The sequence below is a fragment of the Chrysemys picta genome, chromosome 5, assembly GCF_011386835.1.
Source record: "Chrysemys picta bellii isolate R12L10 chromosome 5, ASM1138683v2, whole genome shotgun sequence".
NCBI lineage: Eukaryota > Metazoa > Chordata > Testudines > Emydidae > Chrysemys > Chrysemys picta.
The window spans coordinates 29,714,772-29,735,212 of record NC_088795.1 but is presented as its reverse complement, the minus strand read 5'-3'; the positions used below and the strand labels follow the sequence as shown (position 1 = coordinate 29,735,212).

Here is a 20,441-nt window from a genome sequence, read left to right as displayed (position 1 = left end):
TTGGGGGTTGAATGAAGATTTCTTCTTAAATTTTGTGTTTGACTCTGTGTAAAGGTAGGACCAAATTCTATGGACTTTACTCAGGGAAAACTTAAATTCAGTGGATGTTCTGCATGAGTAAGAACAGATGCAGGATTTGACCTATTATCTTTTTATTTAAAACAAAATCATCTTTGCTTTTCTGAATGCCGATAAATAAAATTGCTACTCCTGCATTTAATAATAAACTCTGTTATCTTTAAAGGTACTATAATAAGTCTAGGGTGGTGTTTTTTTTTTTTTTTACACATTAGTGTGAGGTTTTAGTCTCCTTATGACTCTTAGCCTTAAATCACTCTTCACATTGTTACACTTCATTTTGTGTTAATATGTATATAGGCTCCAAACTTCCCAGAAACACTATTTCTAAGATATTTGACAGCACAGATAGTTGGGATTTCTTACATTTTTGTGTGTGTGGATTTTGTGAACATTCAGTCCACCAAACATTTAAGATTTTATTCCTTTTATGAAGTATTCATTAAGAGGAATTGAAGGAAGGAACAGAAATTGACCTAAATCATGCTTAGAAGATTTATTCATTCATTTGGCCTGATAGTTGTTGTTCGTCAACATTTTGTAGTTAATATTTGGATTCATTTAACTGGTTCGTTCTTTTATTAAACACCAAAATCCGGTTAAATGCTTAAATACAGAACCTGGAGTGAGTAATGCACAGTGAACTCTTAATAGGATTACTTTTATACTGTATCATATTCATTTTAAATTGCATTCACTGAACTGCTTTTTTATTGTTTAGAAGCATAAATGAAGAAAGATCATAATGTAGCTTTTTTCACTTGTAATAACAAAACAAATGGGATTCTTAACTTAATTTAGTGCTGTAGAATCCCAGGTCCGGTATTACATTAGTCAGAGCTATAGTATTTCTTTTTCATAGGTCCTTATCTATATCTTCTTGAGCGGAAAAGCTGAATAGCCTTGCAATGGTAAAATTAATAAGAAATCAAACATTAAAACACATATGGAGATAATCAGTGAGCCTTAAATTGTAACAAAGAAAAATGCATAATTATTTGAATCCTCTGGGCCATGTTCAGATATAACCAGTGTAAACAGAGAGGCTTTTTAAAAAAGATTCATAAATAAATAAATTGTAAAATAGAACCTTATTTGGGGGAGAAGCATTTTTTGGTCATGTATGTAGGCTTTAGATTTGATTAATTCTTCTGACTGCACAAGAAGCAGTGGCTCTACCAGTCAGGATCTGATAATTTACCTACTGCAAAGTTATAAGTTTAGTTTTGAAAGATCACAATTAGTCAACATGTGACAGGAGATGTCTTGTTATATCAAGATCTCCAAGCTCTGTGTGAATCTTAGGTAGGTACTACTACGTAACAGTTAGTGGTGGGTTTGAGGGGGTGAGAATTCTAGCAGCTTTAAACAGATTGATATATTGCTGACACCTGTTGGGTGGTTTTTTGTTTTTTGTTTTTTTCTAAAGATACTGCTAAAGAGAGTGACTCTAAAGATGAGAAATGACTTAAGTGCAAGTAAGTATTTCATACCCTGCCACTCGCATGGAATTTTCTAGACTATCAAATTGATTTAACTCAAAGTAAAATGTCCTCTTTTTGTCACAGTACAGTTAGGTGTTACTGAATGCCTTGTAAGATCTTGGCTTTCTCCTACCTGCATTATGTTATTTGTTCACAATGGCACCTGACAGCTTATTGAATGAAATCTTAATACTCACATGTCGGAAATTACTGTATAGTGAGCAATATGAAGAAGTAATTCAAACCCATGTGTTAAAATGGCAAATTTTCAAAAGCAAATTGACTTTTGTAAGAGTTTACAAAAGTGTATTCTTGGGAATGGTAGGGAAAGAGTATCCTGCATGTCAGTCTGAAGGATACTATTATACTTCGGTCAAGCAATTATTATTCCACTTCTTTCTCCTTAATCATTATGATGCAAAGAGGGTTGAGAACTTCTTGCAACTATAACCTAGACAAGTCAGCTTTAGACTGTTGGTATTAACATGTGAAAATACTATTTTAAAATGTATTGTTCTGCAAACACACATATTAGTTCAGTGGGATTACTCATATGCCTAAAACTGTGCACGAGCCTGAGTGTTTGCAGGATTGAGGCCCTTAAAACCTCAGTGTTGCTGAAAGGTGCTGGCTTGAAAACCCTGTAGGTTGAAGTCCTTCATGTCCCCATAGAAAGGTATGACACAGATGCTGAGAGGGTAAGCTTCTCCATGTCACTCTGCTTATGAGCTTCTAGCCCTCCCCTTGGGATGAAAAGGTGGCTAATTATCCACACTAGTTTACCAGTTGAAGCCTCTGAAATTTGCCAGTGAGGGTATCAATGTGCTAGGTTTGGCACTGGCTTTTAAGGTGGGCCGAGAGTGCTAACTCATTCCACAAAGGTCACAGAACAGCTGTCTGATGGCAACACCTTTTGATCACTACTGACCTTGGCAAGATTTGAACCAGTGACCTAGAAGGGAAAGGCTCTATATCACATTACCAGTCTCTTCTATGTTACATTACAGTCTCCTGAAATGCTTGTGTGTGTAAAATATATGGATAGATTTATTTGGGTTTTGGTGTGGCCCTGACTATAAATATAATCTCTTTGATATTTTATCCCTCAATACCTAACAAATAAAGTAGCTTGTATAGTTACACTAGCATGTGTTCATCAAATCAGTACATTTTGTGGCTAGTCTTCATTTTTAGGTTCATATTCGTATGTAGTGGTGACTGGTACATATTGCTATGAGCAAGAGGATAAGGCTCAGTGGAAACTCTAAACCTCAGTACTTAGAAAAATGTATGCACTTTTTGTAGGGCAGTGCCTCAAACTGGAATCCAGAGCACTCCCAGGTGTATTGCAGAACTGTTCCCCTTTGATGAAGCAAATGTAAGTCTTCAAGCACTGATACTTCTTGCTGTTTGGAGCAGACACTAGGATATTTTTTAGGTTTTGTTTTCAATTTTTTTTAAACCAACTAAACCTTTTTTAAAAATAAAAATAAGACTTTTCACCCTTTCCACAGCTTCATGTATGTCTTGTTGGATGCTTCTTTGGTGTGAATGGAGTGATGCTCCAAACTGGTGAATTAGCAAATGTACATTAAGAATTAATCTTGTTAAGAGACCTGAACGAAGGGAGATTAGATACTTAAAATGCTTCTTTTCCCTGAAAAGGGTCTTACAAACAGTAGACACACAAACAAGGAGAGTGGAGGGAGTCACTTGGTGGCTGATGTGATATTAATGCTGAATGCTTTTTATGTTTCCTCTTTAATATTGTCATAGTACACTTCCATGTAATAAAGGATTGCACTTTCTGTACGGAAAGTGTGGGGTCAGGTTTGGAGTGAGGAGATGCAGGAGACAATCTGCATTCAGCCGTATGGAAAACTGTACCACTGCTGTCATTTGGGATTGTCTGCTCGTGATCCATTCCTTAAACTTCATATAAGACATTAAACATGCCCGGTGCCTCTGATTTGGTAACTTTTTAGTGGGAAATTAAAGATCCCATTGCATTCTTCAAAAGAACAAAGAATCTTGACCCATCTGTCCTCACTCAGTAAAACAGGCCATGTAAACTACAGTTGAGGAAAGAATGACAACTGCATACTTGCATAGTCCCTGCACTACAGTTAGTCAAAGAAAATATCTTGGCTCACTTCTGTTCTTATATGTATTTGGCCTGATTGTGGTCTCACACTTGTCTAAAACAGGATTAACTCAGTGAATTCCATCCGTGGAATACTGGGGTGTGTGTAAAACTGATCCAGTATGTGTAGAACTTGCACTGTGTGTACATACTATATGCAACTAGTATTCATTTTTATTATACTAATATTTAGATATCTAAAATATTGAAACAGTAAGCTGAACAAGTTAAATCAAAACAAAATTCTAGCAGGATATGTATTTGTGCAGTAATGTTTCACTTAGCTAGTCATTAATTTGCTTAACCTTTGTTCAGCCATGAATACTATCATTTTTGTAAATAAAATCAATTAATTGAATAAACTTTTCACATCTACCATATAAGACCTTCTCTTGTACAAACACAGTGAAGGGAAACACATCTGATCTTAATTAGAACTTTGCTGTCTGGAGAGATCTGTGATGGATGGTGAAGAACTGTCCGGCAGCTTTGTGAATGCCTGGAGGCCAAAGATTTTTTTGGGGGAAAGTCTTGGTCAAACTATGGATAGAGAGTTTTCTGCACAATTTATAGCTCTACGATGACCCACGCTCTCTCCTATTCTGTGCTTGGTTCCAGACATCAGAGGGTGCATGCTTTTGGTGTTAGGAACAGTGAAAGGGGAGTTAATGCTTAGTGTTATCAACATTAATTTAAGCAGCAAATTGTAACTTATGCCACTTTCCATTGGAGAATGTTGCATAGAATAGAGCAGCTACTTCTAACTTTCTTCTCTATTTCTTCTTCTCCGCCCCAAATCAGGCCATAATTATTTTTGTTGCATGCTTCTCTCTTGGTGCAAGTAGACACTTTTCCTGTCTTGTTCTCCAATATGTGCCATGCAACAGAAAGAGAGCATAGGAATAGTGAGATTATCCTTCACTGGGTATCTTGGATTCACAGTATTTCAGTCACTCCCACAAGTTTCAGAAGTTTAAGCAGGCCCCTATTGTTCAAAAACCTTTAGAAATACCAGTTGGAAAATTCAGTTCAGCCATTGTTAATAAGTAAGTGGTTGTAGTTTGTACTGAACTGCTTTATTTTTTAGTTCTCCAGTGTGGCTTTAAAATTAAAAAGTGCCCTTTTATAACAAGTTTCTGTGTAGTCACTTTTTCTATTTTTAAAAAATACAAAAGAAGGCCTAAAATCTGGGTTTGGTTCTGCATTTAAATATCAATGCTAGTTCCGTCAAGAATGCTCAGGCAAATTGAAGTAACATCTCATGTTAAGGGTTATATTTCCTTCTGGTACCTGTGAAGAAGTGTGGGAGACACATTTTCTGCATTATTTATTTATAAAAAAATATTTTAGGGGATATTTATACAAATATTATTGAACACTTTTAAAATTTATAAAGGAAGCCACAACTTTCTAAAGAGACACCCACTTCAAGGAGAGTTCAGATAAAAGAATCTGAGAATGCACACTTTTTATGTGGTTACAGGAGTTGAATTTAAGATGTTACTGTGCATCACATCAGTTCTTTAAGTTGAACACTTACAACCATTTCCTCTTCTGATGAGTCAATACCTCCCTTGCTTTTCCCCATAAAAGATCATTGATGGCCTGTTAGTCAATTATGTAATCATTATATAATGTATGGCCCCAGCCCTGCAAATAATTAAGTATGTGAGTAAAGTTACTCACATGAATATCTGTCTTGCATTGAATAATCAGCTGTTCAGATTGTGGATCAAACATGTATTAACGGGAAGTACAAAGCTCTGTTTCTTTTACTTTCTTTCTCTTCACTTACTGTGCTGCAGAGGTAGAACATCGTGTGTGGAGAAACGGAGGGAGCAGAAGAACGCTTTGATTGTGAATATTACTTCTAATTCCTAAAAACCTATGCTACTGCTCTTATTTTTTTTTTCTCTGCTTACTCCTCCACCAAAAAGTTGATACTGTTGGAATAACACCTCTAGAGTAGTACCTCTTTGACACAGTAATTTGCATGCATTTTGAAATTGACTAGATCTATTTTTATAGGCAAGGTTAGGCATGTTAACGTTGGCATAGCAACACTGCTGTATGAAGAGAACGTGACTCTTATTTATTTAAGATTTAACCAGGGTGCCAACATGAGTTCGGAATAACACAATTTATCTGTGGACCCTGGGGCAAAAATTCCAAAAGACAGACACACAAATCATATTTCTGATAGTTTACGTGAGGTGTTTTTTTTTTTTTTTTTTTAAGGATAAGATGTCAACTCTGCATTGAGCATACGTGGGTTTTGGGAACTGAAATATTAGATTCCTATACAGTACAAAGCATTTTACCAAAGCTTGAAAAGAATTTGCCTGATGCTTCGTGGCCTAAGGACTACCCCTGCTAGCTAGGGTGAAGGAACTTGTGCAGCACCGCCCTCTGCAATTTAAAAAAATAAAGCCATTGTATGCTGTACTTAGTCACAACCTCCTTTGTTTTCAGTTTGCTTCTCACTCTTCTTCCCTCCCCTATTCTTTCTTTCTGACCCTACATTGTGTTCTTTTCCTTTCCACTTCTCTCCTTCTCTGCTAACGCTATAGACGTATATGCTCCTCAGTTTTGTAAATACTTCTACATGTGCTTCCCTTTAAGCACAAGTAGTCTCATTGAAGTCAGTGGGGCTACTCCCATGCTTAAAGTTTTATGCCTGTGCACGTTTGCAGGATTGGATGATTAGATTGTAGGTTTCTTGGGGCAGGGCCCAGGTGTCTGGTATGTTTTGTATCTTCTGTGAAGTGCTTAGCACACTTCTATGTTCTGTAAAGTAATAATTGTCAGTCTCCCCCATCCATGCACACAGTCATATGTGTGGCTTGGAAAATGCCAGATAACTAATAGCCAACGGACTAGACGAAGATCCAAGGATGATGGTCAGGTGAGAAGCTAAGCCCTTTCTTCCCACCCTACCCCCCGGCTGTGAAATGGGGAACACCTGCCGGGTTTTGTCTGTGGACCTTATTCAGGGTTCTGTTTATTTTGTTACCACTGGCTAGTAGGTCTCTAATCTCATTAAAGCCTTCAACCTCAGGTAGCTGCTAGAAGAGACAATATCACTATTTCTGTGTTCTGTCCAACCCCCCACATACAAATCCATCTAATCCCAAAGCCTCCTGACTACTGTGAGGGTGCTGCTCGTTTGGGTGTGCATGTCTGCTACCTTTTCCTGCAGCCTCTCATTTTTTTTGCATCTTCCACTCCTAATGACCATCTCTGGTGCCTACTTCTGCTGGTGCCCATAGCTTTTCCCAGGATCTAATAGAGCAAAGCTGACTTGACTCTTGTGGTTTCATTGTTGCTTGCAAGATGCTCGGTGGCAGCTCTGAAAACGCTCAGCGTGCTTGTCGGTTTTCGCAGCTTGGAAAAGCGCTGAGCAGCAGCCTAGACACTGGAGCTGACTTTCTGCATACTTCAGAAGACCACACTGCCTTGGTTTATACTCGGCTCATGTTGGGAAGTTTACCTGTGCAACAAAAAAGGATATCCTTTAATTGGGAGGAGGAAAGGATGCTTATATTCTGCAGAAATGGATGATATTCACCCAGGAAAGTTTCTTGATCCCCACAGATCAGTGGATTTTTCAAGTCTTGCTTCTTGCACTTCTAAAAGCATCCTTGGTCAAGAACATATTGTATAGTAGCCTGAGAGGGTTGGGCGGAGGAATTATGGTAAAAGGAATATTAATGATTTATTTTGATGAAGTAGCAGCTCTTTTTCCCAATATCTTTTATATTTTAAGAGGCAGAATAATACAAAAGGGCATATCTAGACTAATAGAACAAAAAATCTGATGCAGTATAGAGTTGTCTAAATGAAAAGTGCAGTATTAATATAAAATATTGGATCATTCAAACCATTATTGGGATAATATGACATGTCAGACTTAAAAATCTACATTATATCTTATTAATTTCCCCATCCATCATTTAGTGAGATGCAGCTTAGGCAGTTTATAGCAGCTCATTACTTGTATGGATCAAAATACAGGAGTACTTGCCTTGAATTGGCTGAATTGTGAACAAGCATGTTGTATTTTGGTTTCTTTCATGAGTTCTGCTACGCACAAGGTGAGATAAAAATCCAAAATCTACAGATGGTGTGGGCTGTACTCTTCACTGAAGAAATCATTATGACTATTTAATACATAAATTGGTAATGGAACAAGTGATGCATAAATACTTGATTCTGACTCTAAAAACAGTCTATGCAGTATTGCCATGAAATTGAAACATACTTTGAATTTCTGATCAGAATAATGAAAATAACATGTGCTGACAAATATAGATTGTGATATTGCAGCTAGACCTTCAGGTTCACACAAAGTATTGTTCAGTTTATTTAGTTATCAGAATCCTGAGCTATCTTGTTAGGAATTCTGCATATGATTTTCATATTTGGCTTTTTTATTTTGAAGCTTTTGAGTTTATTTTCTGTCTTAGGATCATTTATCCAGACTAGAAAGGATTTCCTTCCAAAATAATGGGCATTTCAAAGCATGAACATTCAAGCAGCCAGTCACACTGCGGGTGCTTGACAATTGTAGAATCTTCTACCCTCTTTTCCTTTAGATCTTTTTGGTACAGATATAAGGGGTGCTTTTATGTATTTTGAGAGAGTGCATTATGCCCCTGGTTGGAAACCCATGGAATCTCTAAAATGTACAGGAGAGTCTGAGATGTGTTTCCATTCTACATCCAGCTCAAACGCATTGATTATAGAACGTATTGCAAAACTGTTAAGGTATGGGTCCTCATTCATACCGTCTCTTCAGTCCCCCCGCTGATTTTGCAGTCTTCAGTGGCTTTCTTAGCCCTATAAAATATATGTGAATGCACTTCCCATAAAGATTTCCTGGTTTTGAGTTATAGTTTTTTTGAGACTCTTCTTCTCTCTCTTTCTTCTCCCAACCTTTCAGTTTGATTGTTGTTACTATGAGTTCTCTCAAGGTGTGCCTATGTGTTGGTGGCTTCTGTCAACTCTCTGCACTGCTGCATGGGTGGCAGAGGTGAGCTGTACTGGTGCACTTTATTTTAGAAACAGCAAGAGCTGATCTTGGGCAGTAAATTCTAGGTTCCAGGGTGAGTCCTTATGGACACCTTTACTTTTCCTTCACAGCTTTCTGTCTAGATGTTAAACAGTGTCTCAGCCGAAGAGAAGGTGGGCCATACTGGATCACTCTCAAACCCTCTGTTTAAACATCTGTATGTGTGGTTCCTGCTGGCATCTGCCCCCTTCAATATTCTCTCCTCCCTTCCCCCCTCCCCCCCCCCGTATCTTCTTGAGAAATCCAAGGTATGACACATCTGGTACTATCGAGAGGACATTTATAAAGCTTGGGTGTGGTTGAGGAAATGCTCTTGCTGTCTTCAAATGAAAAGTTGCTTTGTCAGCCACCTTAGTTTGTGATGTTGCGATATCACTTTCAGATGCTTTTCAATAACAAACTTGGGCTGTCTTGGCTGTTCTTATTTCAACGTGGCAATTGTAATATCCCATCCTAATGACCAAATGCCTGCAACATTTCAGTTACCATCACTTTTTAGGGGATGAGGGTAACAAAAAGAACTTGAATCTGAAACTATCCTCTAAAAACAGCTTGAATCATTTCACACAATTTTTCTATAATTTTTGCTAAGTTTGTCTGATGTATGCAGTGTTGTTGTCTCCATGTTGATCCCAGGGTATTATTAGAGCGATCGGGTGGATGAGGTAATATATTTTATTGGACCAACCTCTGTTGGTGGGAGACTCAAGCTTTTGAGCATACACAGAGCTCTTCTTCAGGTCTAGGAAATGTACTCAGAGTGTCACAGCAAATTTAACAACTTTGCTAGATACTAAAAATCATGGTCTGAATAGAGACGCTGGACTTATGACTTATTACAACAATCTATAACCCACTTAAACCCTCCTTCCAGCTTTTTTCCCCCTCCTCCCCCCCATTACTGGAGAGCTGTTTACAAGCCACTTCACATTGAATGGTCCCTGGAAATACATGATAACTACTTATGCTAAACAGTCTGTTCCACCTTGTATTTAGCTGTGACACTAAGTACATTTCCCAGACCTGTGTAAGCTTGAAAGCTTGTTGCTGCCACCAACAGAAATTGCCCAATAAAAGATATTACTTCACCCACCTTGTCTCTCTAAGTTTCAGTCTGATGTAAATTACAATGGTCATACTGTATTAGAACACCTGAAATGGCGCAGCTGGCCATTAACTACAGTGACACGTGCAGCCATAGTTAATGATAGCAAATGGGAACAATGTTCTGCTATATAGTAACTTTCATCCTTAGTGTTTCTTCCGTGCTCTCTTAAATTCAGGGCACTGATACAGGAATAGCCTTGCATTTTGTTAGACTCTTTGGAGACTTTCTAGGGCACAGGTGGCAATTTGGCTATTGAAAGTCAAAGGGACTTACGTGCCAAAGGACTTAGGCACTAAATTGCCAGTGAAGGTCAAAGGTGCCTAAGTCCCTTTGGATTTCACTGGCAGTTAGGTGCCATTTGGCACTTTTCTTTGAAAATTTTCCTCTTTAAGAGCCTGATCCAAAGTTCATTGAAGTCAAAAGAAGTCTTTCCATTGACTTGAGTAAACTTTTGAATCAGGCCCGAATTGCATGATTTTATGATTGCCATCTTTGTTCTTCTTCTTCTTCCTTACCGTCTATCATTTGTTCCCCACTTGTGTATCTTGCTTTAAATTAGATTGTAAATACCTTGTGTTTATTTAGAGTAACGCACACACCTTCTGGGTGTGGTGTTCTGCCCCATCGAGTGGCACCGAGACCACTCAGGGCATGTCTACTCTTACCTCCAGAGTGATTGAGCCAGCGGAGGTTGATTTTATGGCGTCTAGTGAAGATGCGATAAATTGACTGCCGAGCGCTCTCCCCTCGACTTGGTACTCCACCGGAGTGAGAAGCGTAGGCGGAGTCAACGGGGGAGCATCAGCAGTCGATCTACCGCAGTGAAGACACCGCGGTAAGTAGATCTAAGTATGTTGACTTCAGCTACGTTATTCATGTAGCTGAAGTTGCATAACTTGGATTGATTTCCCATCCCCAGTGTAGACAAGGCCTTAGAGAGAGTTAAAAAGAGTCTTCTCTACAGCCTTAGCAAAGAGCCAGTTGGCTTTTAGCTCAGGTGGTAGAGGCTCATGCACTGAGGTCCCAGGTTCGATCCTGCCCGCTGATGACTGGGGTCTGTTGGTGTTACAGTAGCACATCTGGTGAATACAAATAAGACTTGCCTCTGTGTGTGAAATATTTCCCCTTCTTGTAGAAAATGGAGCACGTTCTTCTCTCAACATTTCTGAGAAATGTAATCTAAACCCATTTTTTAACTTGAGGAAACTTGCTCTTTTAGTTTGATTTGATTTAGCTGTTATTTTTGTATGTAGTTCTTCTATGTACTGTCCATTTTAGAACTGAGAATTTATAATTATTAACTGCAGTCAGGTTGCCTTAAACGTGTAAACTCTCCTCATACGTGTAACTTCCAGCTGTTATCTGATACGTTGGATTTCATACACGAAGAAAATTTTAATGTTAAAAACCACATCTGTAGCCCCATAAACTTATATAGCACATCAAGCAAGGCATATTACCTGCCCCCAAAGATCTTGCAATTTAAGACAGAAAAGGCACAGTATAACAGTTGGAGAGCATTAGTGATGAGGAGAGCACTGTAGAAATGATTAATGGAAGAAGGGGGCTTTAAGAAAGAAAGAGGGAGGGCTTCTTGGACAAGTACCAAGGGAAAGTTACAAGCATATGGATCAGTTTAAAGTAAGGTGTGAAGCCAATACTGAGAGAATGACTATGGGAGAGACAATGTGGAGAAGCATGGGGAAGAGGGACAGTGTTCAAGGGTGGGGAGCTTGAATCTGATTGATTGTATGAAGAAAAGCTCACAAAGGAAATCGATGGGGGCTGCTGGATACATAGGCCCCTTCTAGCTACCTTAAATTGTGTTCCGATTATCTATAAATGTTATCCCCAGCTTATCTTCAGGCACTTAAACAATACAATCTTTAAAGATCTCTGCTCACCACAGCACATCTTAATGAATTAATTTTTCATAAAGGAGAAAAAATGCCTGCTAACCTGACTAAGCAAGGATTCCTTTGGGTCCATGTTGAAATACATTTATGCATTCCTGGAGGTGGCGCAAACCTGCCTTCATTTTAGAGGTTAGGTTAAAGTGAGAGAATTTTAACTCTGGCCGATGGTAGCTAAGTTTCTTCTATGGTTCTTTTGAACATGGAGAAGTCTCAGCAGCACAAGTTATTGAACAAGAATAATCCAGCCCAGCGTCTACAGAAAGTTTGTAAGTTTAAAGCTCTCAGCGGGGGAATTTTCTACTATTACATTTAAAGATAACTTGGGCTATGTCTACACTGCGGACCTTATAGTGGCACAGCTCTGCTGCTATATCTCCTGTGTAGCCGCTCTATGTTGACGGGGGAGAGCTCTCCCGCCTGCATAATTAAACCACCCCCTACGAGCAGCGGTAGCTATGTTGGCGGGAGAGCGTCTCCCGTTGGCATAGCATTGTCCACACTGGTGCTTTTGTTAGTGAAACTTGTGTCTCTCAGGGGTGTGGTCAAAAGTTTTGCCGACAAAAAGGCTTTCTGTACACTAGCACATAAAAACCAAAAATGAAGGGCCCTGGGTACAAAACATTTAATACCTACTTCACTAGTTCACAGCTAACCCAGGTTGGTAGCGACTAGCATTTATTTCAACTGCTTGGTGAATAGAGTTGAGTCTTGGGGCCCTTGTCTAACTGGAGTCTTAGTGCACAGCAAGCTGGGGTGTAAATGTACAGTGTACTAGCCGGCTGTGGACTACATCGCTGTGTTCACCCTGCTGCCACGCACTAAAAGTACTGTATATAGTGCGCAGTAGCAGGGTGCACATGGTGACATAGTCTGGCAGGCTAATGAACTGTACATTTACATCCTGCCTTGCTGCACACTAAGTCTCCCTGTAGACAAGCCCTTAGTCAAATTCCCAGTGGGCAGGTGTCTCAACATACTCAAAATGCTGTCAGTTGGCAGACTCAACAAAGGGTTGAAGGGGGAAAAGACTGACCTACCCTCTCATGACTAGACCTAGTCTTTCCAGTACAGGGTTAAGAATGTTGGTAGACTGAGTATGTGCACATAATCTTATACCACATTTTCATCTGTAGATCTCAAAGGGCTGTAGAAATTATCCCCCTTTAACGTGGGGAAACTGAGACATGGAAGCCACAAAACAGGCCAGTGGCAGATCTGGGAAGTAGAACACAGATCTCTTGACTCCCAGTCTGTCTTGGGTCACTGGAGGACACTGGCTGACTCCGTGACCTACTTGCACTGTGGGTGGCTGGAAGGTTTCAGTCTCCTGTCAGAGACATCAAGCATTTTTGAATGCCAAACATGCTTTAAATTATATTCAAATTTAAGAATAAAAAACCCATAATGTTGATGTCTTGACTTATTAAAAAATGTTGCATATCACCTCTGCAGGAACAGAATGTTTCAAGAGCTCTGACAAGTATAGTAGCAGCATAAGGTCATTTGGCACTTGTTTTGTTTAAGTGTCAAAGCAGGTAAAGAACTTTTATTTGAAATCTAAAGGAACAAGAAGAGTTAATCCATGACTTATAAAGAACAGTACGTTAGGGAACACCAAATCCCAGTTCTTTTTAACTTGGTATTGTTATTTCCCTAAGGCCATGAACCTCAGGTGGCAGCTATCTGGCAAGTAAACAGTATTTGCTGTTTACTACATAGAGATTAGGGATATCGCTCTCGTTAAACTCTATCAATGTGTTTAATTTCTCTGTGGTATTAGCATCACTCAGCTTGTATTCACAGACACTGGATTGCTGCAGTACGTTATTAGTTTAGGCTAATCTTAGAAATAGTGTCCACTGCATCAAGTAAAACCGCAGTAGAAGGCTACTCTGGGTATTTTCCAGTTACTATGGATTTTTTTTTTTTGATGCCATGAAACTTTACAGGCTTGTCTAACAGGAGCATTTGGTTCTATAGTGGTTGCAGTAGCAATAGTCTACACACTTTCTTCCATAACTTTTAAAAATATATTCCTCAGTATGTGTATTACTTAACTGTTGGAGACGCTGATAATTTAAATACAATGATCAAATCTATATTTCACACTCAAAGGCCAGTGGACTTTTTTTTTTAAGCATGTCTGCTAACCAGAGCCAGTCAATGACATTCATAGCAAGGATGCATTGATAGATTATGGTGGTCTGCCATGAATATGCCCATTTGAAATAGTTCCAAGTGTTCTTATAGCTGAAAATGATTTTTAATAAAAGTGACTGCTCAGAGAGAGTATCTTTGTGGTGCTCTTTACAGTGCTCTTTAACCCAAGTTGCTCTTAAATCCAATCCCTGATAGGTCTCCAAGGAAAAATATCTTTCTTGATGCTATTCTGAAAGACCTGCTCAACAGGTGTTAACTTCTTTAGAGGAGATGCTATTTTTATCTTCTGTGTATTAGCACATGGCTTTCTGTGATCATTATGGTGAAGATATTAAGCATGGGATTTTTTCCCTAAGATTGATTTGTAGACTTCCATCCCCCTCTGCCCCCGGTGATGCAGAGAAGTTATCCTATCCTGGTGCCCTCTGATACCCTGAGCTCTGTAACTGAAAGCAGCTGTCAATTTGTGCCAAGGGTTAGCATCTGAAACTGCCACGTAAGCTGCCTCAAATGAACAGTTGTCTGCAGATGTATAAAATATATCAGGTTTTCAGCCAGTGTCTAGAATTGCACTTGTAGGTTTCAATGTGTGATGAGTTGAACCCTGTTTGTGTATAGGATAAATTGGGTAAGTGGACTAATTATTATTCAACTTGCCTTAACAAGCCCCAGTCCATGATCATAAACATAGTAATTATGCACATGAATGAGCGAGCATGTGCAAAACTAGGCTCTGATCCCACTATGACTTCCAAGAAGGTAGACCCAAGTGGGGATCTATGTGAGCACATGAGTCTGTTTGTGTGGATCTCTTTGCAGGATTGGGGCCTTAGAGACCACCTTAATGAAATAACAAAAGACTCTTGGCTTCAAACGCAGTAGCTCTACCATTTTTGCTAAAGGAAAATCATTGGTATTAGAAGCCCTGTTTTTTTTTTTTTTTTTCCCTTCAAGCCTTCAACCACAGCAAGGGTAGTTAACTTGTATAGTAGTTGAGATTAGGTGCTCTGTCTAGACAGATGAATCTGTGAAAATATTTTTAGTGTTGTTTCCGCTACAGAATGAATCACTTTATTTTGGGCTTGGGTTGAAAAGTGTGGTGCATACCTCTTTGTATTACTTCCTCTAAAATGGAAATGTTCTTTTCGGGGATCATATTTTTGGCTCACAAGTTCCACGTTTTCTGAAAAATCTCCCTATTTTTTAAATGCAGAACTCTCTCCTTATTTTTCCCTATGAAAGGAATTTATAAATAGATGAATAAAAAGCATTGGTCAAGTAATGTAGTAGCCATTTTCTTCTAAATATAAGATAGTTATTCAGCAATTGTAATACTAAAAACCAATTTTCATGCAGTCCCTTAAAGCAACTTTTGTTTACTAAATGGGGCATTCTGAAGATAATTCATGAGTAGAACTAATCTTGCTTTTTCACCTAGCTCTTAGTCACTGGAGCCCTCACTTAAAATAAATGTGGCTTTGCATGTTCTGGGTGTGCCAAATACCCTGCATGGTGAGCACAAGTTTGTATTATTAGCCAATTCTTCAGAATTACGCTAGAGCTTCTGTACTATACTGACTTAAAACACACTTTTAGGGCGTTCAGAAAAAATACACTGGATTGATTAATGAATTGCATCTGTCCTGTATCGGACAGTGTTCTGTAAATGTATTAAGTCAGAACTAGGAAAAATACACAGATGGCTTATGAATGACCTACTCCTTAAACTTGACACTGATGTGAAGTGAATGGGGTTTTCTTTCCTTAGGGTTGTTTTGTGGGCTTGGTAGTGATATCATATTGATTCCGCCACCAGTCTGGCGAGGTCCTATTCCTGCAGCATTGCTGACACACTGCTCCCTTTTTAATAGAAGCCCCTGTAACACCACTTTTTTGTTCAGAATCCCAATATATCTATCTAGCAGGACCTTTACCAGTAAAAGTGGTTGACAATGGAAATCTCTTGAGTGTGCTGGATCCAATGCAACATAGTTTGAGATTAAACTTGGCTAGTGAAACTTGACTGTGAGGCTGAATTTTTTTCTAAATTAGTGTTGCTCTGGTTCTTTTTATAATTTAGCATGTTCTGCAAAGGTAGAAAGTACAATAGAGGACAGCCAGGAAGATAGAGGGGCTGAAGACATTTAGTTCAAAAAGTTTTGGGGATAAACTTGTAACCTTTGCCAGTAGGGTTGTAACATCAAACATTTTAAGGATGTGTTGCCATGTTAAAGTGGCCTGTTAATAGGAAAGCCACAATGCATGCTTCATTTTAAAACTAATCTTTAAAAGAAAATCATCAGCTGTACACAGACCACACCAACCATGTTGAAGCATTATGAAGTCTCACCAGACACTGTCAGGTGGACATGTGTGGCAGGTGGTCACCTGCCACTAAATACTGCTTCAACAGTAAATTCAAATACTTGAAACATCACAAACTGTACACTGACATGGGGGCGGGAGGGGAGAGGGGGATTTAAATTGCATGGTGAAGTGATCAGGTTTGAAAAGATGCTTTTGTTTGTTATGCAGTAATTACAGCAATACCTATCCTAATGGAAGTATTGACTTTTGTATTTGTTTACGTTTCTCCAATATTAAGGAATTTGTGCCTGTTTAATACAAAGAAAATATCTTTTTGGTTTCTACAGCATGCACTTCTGTATATCTAGAGACAAGCTGGCAAGGAAAGGGTTTCTGGAAGAGATAAATGTAGTAGTTTTATTATTTGGCTGCCCCAAGCAGCCAAAACCAAAAAAAAGCCGTGATCTAAAAAAAGCCGCGATTGCGATCTGCGGCGGCAATTCGGCGGGAGGTCCTTCACTCGCAGGCGGAGTGAGGGACCGTCCGCTGAATTGCTGCCGAATAACTGGAACTGCCGCCCCTGTCCGGAACGGCCGCCCCAAGCACCTGCTTGAAAAGCTGGTGCCTGGAGCCGGCCCTGGCTGTGGTCTCAGCTTAATGGCAGGCTATTCTTACAGGGTAATGGTAAGAGAGCAGAGATTCATGTGGCTGATGTGCTGGTGGGTGTTCCTTATTTTGGCAACTTTTTTGGTCATACGTTGGCTTCCTAGTGCAGAATTTTTGTTGTCATTAATGGGGTGAATACATGCATCAAACTTTGGTTTATGATAGCTTGAAAATTTGAACCATGCAGAATTTGGCTGTGGTGCTGCTGCACTTTCATAAAGGCAGACATGTTGCTGTTGCTAACTCAGGTGAAGTATCTTCAATACGTTGTATATCTTTCCTCCCCCCCCCATTTTATTGGAATTCCACCGAGATACAACAGGGTGTAATTTGCCAATTGAACTGCATGTTTGGGGGAAGATTATTTCTTGTTAGCCTTCCACTCCTAATCCCATTAAATAGTTCCTTCTCTGAACTGGAAATCCACCTGTGTCTTAGGATAGAGCCTTGATGGTCATGTGCTCGCTGTGTTGCCAGGTGAATCTCTCTCTCGTATGCAGATGGCAGCAGAAACATTTAACACTCAGATAATGGAGGGCTAGATAGTCGAAATTTCAAAAGCACTTGCGTCACATTTTCAAAAGTGATTTAGGCTTCTTGGTCTCACTGACAGAAAATGAGACACTGTTCCTAAGGGCCTAAATAAGTCACATGATACTCGGGTGCTTCTGAAAAGTGTACCTGATAGTCTACTCTGCTTGATGTTCTTGCCCCCGTACTTGCTTGGACTCTTCAAGTAGCGAAGAGCTCTTCTTTCATTGCTGCTGCAACTCCTAAACCATACACAAATCATCTGTTACGAGCAGTCAGGCATCCCCAAAGAAAACTGAAAAATGGAAAGCATGCCACCAAAACTTTTTTTTTTCTTTAAAATAAACATGAGTTGAAATATCTCCAGTAACACTGTTGCCCATGGAAATGTTAACACCTTTTTTGAAGATATCACACTTTTACTTGCGTTTCTTGTCTTTTAGAGTAGTAGATGAAATTTCACCAGTTTTCCCTGTAGTTTCATAACATGTTACAGTAACTTGTAACAATGAATAGATGGGGTACGAAAAGGAAATGCATTGAATTATTTCTAATAAAAAGGGCTTCTAACACCACCCAAAGACCACTCTTGGGCTCAGTTATTCCATTGAATCCAGCCATCATTACAAACTGGGTCTCCACATTATGTAATATTCTCCAGGTAGCTTGGAAATGTTTGCATACCTTGTCAAGCTGGTAAAGATATAAAATAAAATTTCAGTATTTCAGTTTATCTCTTCTGTGTATCTCTCACTCCTGGATAGTCTGATCATATACTTCAGAAAATTGGGCCTCTAAATTTTTGGGATTTGGCCTAGTCTCATGATCTGGCTTACCAGAAGTTATCTTTCTGTTCATAAATTCTGTCCATCCTTTTGAGATGTGTGCCTTATGGAGCCAGTAGCCAAGCTATCAGCCAAGATATATGTCAGCATAGCAGTTGCAAAAGGAGGATTGCTGATCTCAGAGGACTTCACCATTCCTGCTCATTCAGACTAAACCTCTACTTCTCTCCTAATTTAAGGCTGCATTGAAATTTGCACTTCATTGTGCACCTTAGTCCTGTTTTAAGTCTTGTTGCACGACTCTGCAATTTATTGCCTCTACCTGTGTGGGCTGTTACAAATGAATGTGTGTGCATAATATACATGCAGAAATTGAATACAAAATAAATTAATTGTTTAAATTAACAGTGATTTAAGCAGACTGTGTTTCCTCCCCCCCCTCACTTAAAGCATTCTTCTCAAGATGAGAATTATGGGGGAGAGAAGGGAGGTGAGAGGAACTAGGGATATTTTGAGCCCTCTTGATTTTTCTCTCCTGCCAGGCCTCAAGTTCCACCAAGAATGGTGATAACTGACATGCTTTTCTGGTCATGGTCATGGTCACTGCCACAGCCTGGATACACTCTCTCATTCTGCTTTCAGAGCAAGGCAGTCAGCAGGGAGAAGTGGATCAGGAAGTACTGTTGGCTGCTAACAAAGCTGATTTTGTTTTTAGTGGAAACAATGTAAATTACTGGGGTTGATTGCACTATTCCTTATAAAGTGATAATGGAAACTAGAGAAAATCCACATCGATTTCACTGGCATTTGTGTTTGCAACACTAACAAATTTTATATCCTGGTAGAGAGATGAGAAAGCATAACTTAACTCTGTGCCCAGGAATGCTAAGTCATTGGCCCAAGGTCACCTGGCAGGTTGACATAGTTAGGAAAAACCTAGGGATCCTAACTCCAAGTCCACTTCCCTATTCTTTACATCAAGCTGCCTCTCCAAACAGAAGGAGTTGTCTTCCAAGTCATTCTGATGATATTGCTTGTGTGGGGAAAGTCAGTTGCGTCAAGCATACCTAATTACCTGCCAAACATCCCAGTGTGCAAGGTGCTTGGAGCATGTATTTGATTGTCTGGCTATGGTGGTGGTCATCTCTAAGACTGATTTGCTTATGTAGAGGTTAGGATGTACTATTTAAATGGTGGGTTGCCTTATGTGTATGAACGTTAATTTCAATAGAGTTTGGCTGGGTTTCAGATGTATTTATTTGGCCTTCCAGATTTGGCACTAGGGTGGTAAGTCTTCTTTAATTTGTACTTCACATAGGTGGGCGCTGCTTCCCTTTTATGACGGGGAGTATTTACCACCTTTAACAAAGCTGAACTAGAGTTGTTCTGTCTTTAGAAAGTGGGCTGGCCAGCCATAGTGCAGTATTAAAGTTTGTTGTGCACATTGGAGGCTGCGAGTTAGGGCTCTGCTTTGTTCTTATCTGCAACTTGTGTTTCCCTGATTTCTGTCTCTATGATAATTTTTATTCCAACTTTGGTGAAAACCCAAAATATCTCTAGCATCAGGAAATAAACATGAAAGGCTGAAATGTCCCATTTGAACAACCACTTGGGGGCAGGGCCATCTATTCCCCAAAGATCTCCAAAACCTTTTGTAGACCTTGCTATATCTTAAAACAGACAGGGTGTGCGTCACTCTGGAATATCCCCAGGCTTTGAGTGTGGTGATAGTTGCACAGCCAAACAGAGTAACACAGTCCTTGAATAATGACAGGTTTCAGAGTAGCAGCCGTGTTAGTCTGTATCTGCAAAAAGAACAGGAGTACTTGTGGCACCTTAGAGACTAACACATTTATTTGAGCATAAGCTTTCGTGGGCTACAGCCCACTTCTTTGGATGCATAGAATGGAACATGTATTGAGGAGATATACACACACACATATAGGGAGCGTGAACAGGTGGGAGTTGTCTTACCAATTCTGAGAGGCCAATTAAATAAGGTTTTTTTTTTTTTTCCTCTTAATTGGCCTCTCAGAGTTGGTAAGACAACTCCCACCTGTTCATGCTCGCGCTCTCTCTCTCTCTCTCCCTCTCTCTCTCTCTGTGTGTGTGTCCTCAATACATGTTCCATTCTGTGCATCCGAAGAAGTGGGATGTAGCCCATGAAAGCTTATGCTCAAATAAATTTGTTA

At 39.5% G+C, this 20,441-nt stretch overlaps 2 protein-coding genes across 28 annotated transcripts in view; one reads left to right on the top strand and one right to left on the bottom strand.

Moving 5' to 3' along the window:
* Positions 1 to 20,441, bottom strand: part of LOC135983898 (general transcription factor II-I repeat domain-containing protein 2A-like) — a 984,084-nt gene that overhangs the window by 25,083 nt on the left and 938,560 nt on the right. The gene's annotated exons all lie outside the window — the stretch shown is intronic.
* Positions 1 to 20,441, top strand: part of PPP3CA (protein phosphatase 3 catalytic subunit alpha) — a 299,060-nt gene that overhangs the window by 3,459 nt on the left and 275,160 nt on the right. For 7 of the 27 annotated variants that reach the window (XM_065597626.1, XM_065597624.1, XM_065597623.1 and 4 more), the window contains exon 2: positions 1,508 to 1,556. The exons of 10 other annotated variants lie outside the window; for them this stretch is intronic. In XM_065597626.1, coding sequence (XP_065453698.1) covers positions 1,535 to 1,556 — 22 coding nt within the window. In that variant the 5' untranslated portion in view covers positions 1,508 to 1,534. Of the gene's footprint in view, positions 1 to 1,507; positions 1,557 to 2,867; positions 2,941 to 5,510; positions 5,563 to 20,441 lie in introns of those variants that run through there. 10 more of the 27 variants (XM_065597627.1, XM_065597635.1, XM_065597644.1 and 7 more) reach the window with 5 other exon arrangements.